The sequence below is a fragment of the Mesitornis unicolor genome, unplaced genomic scaffold (assembly GCF_000695765.1).
Source record: "Mesitornis unicolor isolate BGI_N332 unplaced genomic scaffold, ASM69576v1 scaffold49760, whole genome shotgun sequence".
Taxonomy (NCBI): Eukaryota; Metazoa; Chordata; class Aves; order Mesitornithiformes; family Mesitornithidae; genus Mesitornis; species Mesitornis unicolor.
This window is the reverse complement of record NW_010158581.1, coordinates 5,978-14,203: the sequence shown is the minus strand read 5'-3', so window position 1 is coordinate 14,203 and position 8,226 is coordinate 5,978. Positions and strand designations below refer to the sequence as shown.

The following is an 8,226-nucleotide window of genomic DNA, read 5'->3' as shown; positions in this document are numbered from 1 at the left end:
CACCTTTCGCGGCATGGCCCCACCGCCGCTCCGCACCGGCGCCGCCAGCAGCCGACGGAAGCCGACGAGGGCCAGCATAGCGCCGCGCAACCATTCCAGCACCCCCGGCCAGCTCCTCCCCTCGCCTCGACTGCGCCACGGCCGCCCGCGCAGGCGCACACACCCCCGGCCCCGCAGACGTGAAATAAAGAGGTGTTTGGTTTTCTGTGAGCTGAAATTATTACTTTAGTATAACTGGTGGGAGGGTACAGGAGTCTGTACACAAAGCTGTACTGCTTATCTGTATAACTATACACCAGGGGCTGCAGGACAGCGAGTGCTATATACAGATATCAACTGCATCACAGTAGCATGTGCAACCTGCAAAACTGGCTGCACAGAAATAATCCTTACTTCATCCCATTTTTCGTATTATATTATCCAGTGATAAAATAACATTACAAATCTTGAAATTTCATGTTCACATTATACATTTTCTTATAGGCACATACATATATACAGTGGCTATTTCCATATCCAGCTCCATGTTCCAAAACAGCCCTTTTGAATTGAGAGATTCTTGAAAGACCTGTTTATTGCTGAGGTTGTCTTAGTATTTCTTCAGTGCAGGTGCTGCCTGCAGCGCTAAGTCCATCAATTCTCCACGGTTTATCCAAAAAGTCAAGATGACAGCCATATGAGTCTAGTTCTGGTGATGTACTTCAACAATATACAGTAGTAATTCAAGTCCATAGGGTCATTCTAAGAAAGAAGTGTAAGCTGGGACTACAGCAGCAGCTTTATTGTCTTTTTCGGACAGGTTGGGGAAAACGTACACAGTAAGTTCAAAATAAGTAAGGGTTTTCCAGTTCAAAAAATGAGTTTTACTACATGAGAAATGAAGGGGTGAAAATACAAAGCAATTCATTACAAGATACTAATTAAATCAATCTTTTCATTATACAGAATACTTATTCCACTTGACGTTTTGTTAAGAGGAAAAACTAATTACATTCTGCCAACAACGATGCAGAGAAAATGGCTTTTCTGGTACCTCACAAGCAAGTTAGTTGTGTTTCCACACATTCATGTAATTTCACAGAATTTTTTCACTGCTGCCAATAGTGAGCTGAGGTCCACTGCTACACTGACACATTTGACAAGATCATGTGAAACTACGTATAAAATATTATTTCTGGTATCTGTCCATCTTCTATTGATGTACCATTGTTGTTACCTGGTGAACTATAGAATACAAAGCACGTTTTGCTAGCAGTAGGAGACTCATGGATCACTTTCTTCAAACCTTTGGTTCCATAGTGGGAATCAGGACCCTGAAAAACGTCAGAAGAGGTTAGCAACTGAATTAAAATGTGCAGTGAGACCCATAAAAGGTAAAGTTCAAACACTACTGACATAGATAAATAATAAAAAATAACCCATTTATTTTATAGTATAAAGTCTCCACACCCATGTCATGTAACTTACATACAAAATCACAACAACAGACAGGACAACAGAAGCAAATGTCCTATGTTTACATAATAATAAAAAGTTTATCTGACAACAGACTTAAACCACTTAATTTTATCCAACTAGTAATGAATAAATATATTTTCTAGTATTTCTCTTTGTCATAAAAGTTGTCTATGTACTCAATTCCCTGCCTCAGCTTCTTTTAATGTGCAACATATTTTTCCAACCCACTCAACTTTGATTGCTGTACTGGGAATTATATTTTTTTAAATATTAAAAGATTTTTGAGAAAATATTAAATAAATAAATTTGTCCATAACATTAAGAGGAGACTCTCGTTGAACAAGTAACTCCTGTATTTTTGCACTAGGGTATAAAAAGCAATTAAGCTTTCAGTTTTCTTGACTCTAGCTAATGGTTAGAATATCCTTGATAAAAGAAATCAAACACATTTTGATAGAGAGCTGTCAGATTAAATATTCTAGATAGTGCTTTTGCCCACACAGAACCAGCGACTTCCATTAGGACTCATTCTAACTCTTACATCGAGCCAGAAAGTGGGAAGCCACAAAGGATCCAATTATGAATTTTGTGCTGTGGCACAGAAGAGAGACAGCAGTCTTAAAAGCCTTCCTTAGCATTAAACTTAAAATAAATCTAGACCTAAAGACATTTTCCCCATCAGAAGACATTTTCCCCATCAAAAGACAGATCAAATAATAACTCTTGCTTCAAATTAACTTTTTCTTCTCTACTATTAAGTGTTCTTTTCTTACTTTCAGCGTTGCACAAGCTGTGTAGCAAACGGTTGGCAAGATCTCTATAGGTTCTTTGAACATAACTCTGAATGTACTGGCCGTTCCATCACAACTAAATCCAGTATCGTTTTGTCCTAATGTCTGATTCTTCTCATAATCAATTATCTGTATAAAAACATGAAAATAGTATTTTTGGATTTACAAGCTTGAGAAAGATTCTTCCTGTATACATATTTGAATATTACAAGCAAATGCTTGCCTACTCCACCCAGTTTAATTGCAAGGATAGCGCAATGTCGGAACTGGAAAGTAGGTGCAGTTTCCCGATACCGTGAGGGCTGACCCAGCTGCGTACCAAAGGAAGGGTTGTGAGTTTCACACAGGCTGTTCAGTCTGTGGGTTAGGTTCAACACAGCTCCAACTTTGCTTGGAAGATGAAGACTAACTTAGACCTTCAGCTTCTGACCTTCACATGCTACATATATCCCTGTACTCAGATCTGCTGATCTTTGTACACCTACACCACCACATGAGGGAAGCACATTCGCAGGCTGTGGCTTATTAACAAAGTAAGTTTTTACAGATAATGTAAGCAGTCAATGATACATTCTTAAAAGAAAACAGTAACTTGCACTTTATACAATTTATTTCTATTCTAGATTCATTATAAAAATTATACTCAGACTACATATTATTTCTTTTGCCTTCAATTTTAGGGGTGATAGGAACAAGAAGCTAGGATGTAGTAACAGCAGATACCTCAGTTCTCATTTTGCATAGCAATTCTGATCCATGCTGCCTAACACCTATTGCAGAAGTTGGATATCACAGCTGCACTAATAATAAGAATCCTATCAATTTTAATACTTTATTACTAAATTGCCATACATTTTTTAATATTGCACAAATTAGATGAAGCCCTATTGTAGGCAAAATAGGCTCTATTTTTTTTCCACAATCAATAAAACTATTAACAGTTATAATGCTGAACTCCTAAGCCTCTTTCACATAAAAGACTTATTTGCAATATACATTATCACTATTTTAAGACAAGTATTCAACATTCAACTCCCTGAATCTCTTGCTAGTACTGATGCAGGTCCAAGATTGTGACACAGAAGTTTCAGATTCATAAGGAATTGCAGATACTTCCAGGATAAAGAGAATCTGTATGAGATGACCTCCACCTGAACCATAAAGATACATTAGCCTTCCAGTTTGGATCCAGAGCATGTTTTTCAAGTGAATCTCTTGATCATTTTCACTTAATATGCTTTAGCTTACCTTGCAAAAACTAAATCTTTTTCAGATTAAATAAATCCAGCAGACACGCTAGGGGAGCACACCAAATGCTCTCTTCTGCCAACAGGAGTTTAGCAGAGAAGATGAAACAAGAGTTAATGCAAAGTAGAAATCCCTAAATCTGTGCAAGTCAGCTGCTGGGTGTTTGGTACCAACTCTTCTGTTGTAAAGATGCAATCTAGTGCACTGTGCTACTCGTTCACGTAGACGAAAAGATGAAGATAAGTTTGAGAAAACCAAACTGATGGAACTTTAAGTTGAGGAATTTACAAATGAGCTTTTAAACTGAGGAATGTGGAAAAGCCACCAAATTTCTTCGAAACCCCATTCCAGATACATTCCTCTTTGGAACATCATAAGAGGAAAGACAATTTTTTTTCTTAAGAGGCAAAAAGAAAATTCCTATTCTTAAGTACAGGTTGGTCAGAAAATACTAATCATCAAATAGAAAACAGAAGACAAATAAACTGTTGGTTAAATAAGATGCCTAGAAATTAACTGAAACAGCAGTTCCAGCACATCCTAGAAGTCTATGAAATAAGATAGGGACAGTGGAATTACTGTCACTAAAAGGAGTCACAGATTCTCTCTTTCACAAAATTTCGCACATATCTAATAAGTCCATGTGATGAGATAGTACCAGGTTACAAAATACACAACACAGAGTAAAACTGTGCCAGGCATGGAATGCTAATACCTTGTTAGAAAGCTTAGAATCAAACCAAAACTCATCTCAATAAGAGAAGGATTTAAAATTACTGAAATTCCATACATCAAAAGGAAAAAACACAGTGCTGGAGCAATATGACTAGAAGATAATCCTGACCACAGCATGCTAAGAGAGATCAAACAGGCTACAAGAGCAGGAAATACAATTTTAGTGGTGTGTTCAATTACCCGCTCAGACTGGGCAAATGTCATATCAGGACACAAAGCAGGGGTGACATTTTTAGATGCTATCACTGACCATTTCGTGAGCTTGCTAACCAATTGCTCAGTAGGAAGAAACACAACCCCTGATTTGGTACTGTGTGATGAGCAGGATCAGATTCAAAATTTCATAATGGAAAAACCTATGTAACAGTGTCCATGATATACTTAGAGTCAATGCTCCCACATGAAAATGATTGAAGGACAGGAGAATACAGCAGAAAGAGAGAAGAGTTTAATGTTGTTTTTACTTTCCCCATGTCATCTCTTATGATCGCTGTTGGGAACAAAACACATATCACAGTCCTGGCCTATCAGATTGCTCCTACTAAATTCAAATACACACCAAACCTTTATCAAGCACTACAAGTGTAGTTTCTGCATAAGCCTGTTGAACAGAATATACTTTACCTGTATATTAACTTGATAGTCTGTGGGTCCATGAATAGATCCATATAATCCAAATCCCACTATGGAAATTCTTCTATTAACTGTGAACCTAGAAAGACACAGGGCAAGAAAGGAATTTACACAACTGTGGCAGGTGTGTTGCCTTATTCCCTGTCAAGCAGGAAAAAGACTCCCACTGAAGAGTAGGAAAATAAACTGAAAATGACATTACATTATTTTTTTTCCAGTAACACTTTCTATTTAGATTTCAATAATAAGAAAAATGCTTTGTAAGGTATCAGCTTTATAGGTTAAAGCTTTGCTAATCAACCAAGATAGTCAGTATCAGTAAACAAAAAATAGTAAGATTCTTTTGAATAGCTCCAACTTAAACAGATCAAGACTTGGTATTTTAAAAAGGAATATGCAGCTAATACCCAATCACTCTAGAGTGCACCCTGTCCTCCTGATGTGTTATTTGTTACTTTGTATTTTATGTGCACAACAGCCTAAGTTATTTTAAAAAAAGGAGAAGATCAAACATGCCTAAACAGAACCATCATGTTTGTTACTCTATCTTATGCAAAAAAGTCAAAGTTGAGTAATATATTTCCTTTCTTCCCACACTTCTTTCTCTCTCCTCTAAATAGTTTCAAGAGCCATACCTAATCCGATCACTTGTTCCACTGTAGCCCCAGCGACTCTCCACTTGCTGGAACCTGTTAATGCTGCATTCTTTCCCTCTAAGGCAACATCTCGGTCGGTCAATATAACCTACTTTAGGTTTAGGATTGACAGTAAAATGCAGAAAGAGATTTACTACTTCCCGATCTGACAAGATTCCAGACTGAGCAGGGCCTGTGAAAAGAAAAAAAACTTTAATATGATTTGAAGAATTACTCCAACGTTTAAACCACACATATTCAACAAACTGAAGATGACAATAATATTTTTCAACAGCCAGAGTGAATTATGCAGAATGTTTTTGCTTTCATTTGTGCATCACAACTTCTTAGTATGACATTAACAAACAAAGTAGAATGTTAATCATCTAAACATCTAACATACATTATTAAGACAAAAAACCCCAAAACTCACCTGCTGCAAACTCTTCAATAGTCATTAATGGAAAACGGATTAAGGAAAGAGCTCTTCCAAGGACTTTTTGTTTGTTTCCAAATGTCACAGGTAGTTGTTGTCTTTGACATTCTGCTTCTGCCCACCGAACCACAGCTCCGAAGAGTCTACTTTCTCGAATACTAAGTGTATCTCTTTCTAGAACTGCACATAATGTGTCTAAAGAAAAAAATGTTAGCAGATTTAGATCAGTTTTCATCCAAACAAGTAACACTGCTACACATTAAGTGAGCTTAAAATGTTAGGCAAGTAAACACAAAGAACATTCATAATAAGACATCAAAGATAAAACAACTTATCTTACTTACAAGGAAACCTCCCAGTGGTGTACAGACTCCAAACTAAAGAATAAATTTCCTGCTATGAAGTGACAACCAATATACTAAAGAATTTCCATGGCTAGGGGAAGATCAAAACTGAAAGTGACCAAGCAGTGAATGCACACTACTAAAAAAACCAAGTTATTCATGATGACATTGTCATATTTTCATCCAAGTAGACACCTGCCAATCTGGATCAACAATAGACACAAGCAGCAGTAGTTCACACAAAACCAGTTTAAAGATGCCTGAAAGTGATCTTAAACATTGACGTATTTGCCACCCACAAAGCTTGAAGGTGGAACACAGGATATGAGGCAAGGTACTCTCATGTGTTTTACAAAAACAAGCTTTCCTGTATGTCTTACTTGTTCTGACATTTTACGAATAACAGGTATGCAAAAATGCCATCACGCTGGCACCCATGCACAAGTGGGTGCAGATGAGGGGGGAGGTGAACTACCCCACGTTACCGTGACAAGTAGATAAGATGTGCTTGGGATCCTAAATACTCAGACAGGGAAGGTGAACTATCCTGTGTCACTGTAACAAAGTCTTGTCACACCCTGCAATTCCCTTCACAAGTTTAATTCTTAGGACTCACAAAGTATCTTACCTATATCAATATCAGTAAAGCCTTCTGCACTTATTGCATCCATAGTACTTTTGTCTATTGTGTCAAGACACAGACTAGCAAGTTGAGGTTCATCAAACAAACGAGCCTAAAAAGGTGAAGGAATACATCTTAAGCATAAAGATGACAAACCACTAATCTTAAAAAGCAAGCACTTTTACTCTAGTATAGATCTAAATTAAAAATGGTTGATTTGTCTAGGTATTCTTTGTATTTATACCTTAAAGAACACTTAAAATTCTCAAAGGAGTACATAATTAAGGAGAATTCACTACATACAAGTTTTCCTTCAAGCTTATGTTTGTAGTTTTGGCAATATAACGAAAAAAAATATACATCAAATCCACTATAGTGAACTGAAAAAAACCCAGCAATTAAGAGATTCATGCTAATACACTATAGAAAATACTGGCTCCATTTGAAATGTCCCAGTCCACCACATATTTTAAAAATAAAGAAATAAAACATCGCCTTTGCTCCACAGCTGAATCTGTAAAAATCCTAAAAGAGCAACAAGACATTTTCAAACATAAATTAGACTATGTGATGGCAAACCCACTGTGAAGTAATATTTAGTAACTCCCCTCCAAACACAGATCTTCCTAGTAAATCAAAACTAAGCTTAAATTTACCTACTTGAGTAAGCAGCATAAAGGCATTATCTGCTCGGAGGTGCTTTGTTAGGAAATCCACACAATGTGCTTCCAGGGCTGGGACTGCATACTTTTTAGCAGTGTATAAAGTAGTCATGACTGTTTCTGGACCAATTTGAACTTCATCTGAGTAAAGAAACCTAGAAATCAATACACAAATACAGATCATAAAAATGCATCTTGAGGGGCAGACAAGCACAACATATCAGGCTCAAAAATTCGCACTGTGAACCTGCAACAGTTCACCACATAGCATTTTTAAAAACTAATAAGCTAGCTAAAGGGTTGAAGAAAGAAGATTACGTTAACCTAATGGCACACATTTGTTTCCAATAGGCATTACTCCCTGATCTGGCTGTACTAGTTATACATAGCTACCAAACTGTAAACAACAGCTGAGCTGCAGAATTACTTAACATACGAGTGCATGCTCTTTTGATTCACTAGGAAGAGTTGTATTTCTAAATGTCAATATGTAACCCTTTATGGCTATACTACTGAACCCAATTCTGACAGTGCACACTAGCTTCCCGGCCATGAGGGTAACAGTGTCAAGGACTTACACTGTGATAACATCGTATGGTGGAGTTACCATTCTGCAGTGTTCAGAGAGGAAAGGGAGTAATACTCTAGCAATGACCTTGACT

The 8,226-nt window shown here is 37.2% G+C and overlaps 1 protein-coding gene across 1 annotated transcript; it reads right to left on the bottom strand.

Moving 5' to 3' along the window:
* Window positions 1–840: 840 nt before the first annotated feature.
* On the bottom strand, window positions 841–7,721 carry LOC104540134 (BTB/POZ domain-containing protein 1). Its single transcript, XM_010183868.1, has 7 exons — window positions 7,563–7,721; window positions 6,909–7,014; window positions 5,934–6,131; window positions 5,501–5,693; window positions 4,857–4,944; window positions 2,232–2,378; window positions 841–1,313 (listed from the first exon to the last, which is right to left on the bottom strand). Exons 1-7 carry the CDS (start codon window positions 7,674–7,676, stop codon window positions 1,155–1,157), a joined length of 1,005 nt encoding a protein of 334 aa, XP_010182170.1. The 5' UTR covers window positions 7,677–7,721; the 3' UTR covers window positions 841–1,154.
* Window positions 7,722–8,226: the final 505 nt, after the last annotated feature.

What these genes read in the sequence shown, in the direction of transcription:
- LOC104540134 (XM_010183868.1), bottom strand. Translation starts at nt 7,676, where the DNA reads ATGACTACTTTATACACTGCTAAAAAGTATGCAGTCCCAGCCCTGGAA. An exon ending in TATTGAAGAGTTTGCAGCAG is followed by an intron (nt 5,694 to 5,933) that starts GTGAGTTTTGGG and finishes TTCTTTTCACAG; the next exon opens with GCCCTGCTCAGTCTGGAATC. An exon ending in GGAACAAGTGATCGGATTAG is followed by an intron (nt 4,945 to 5,500) that starts GTATGGCTCTTG and finishes GTGTCTTTCTAG; the next exon opens with GTTCACAGTTAATAGAAGAA.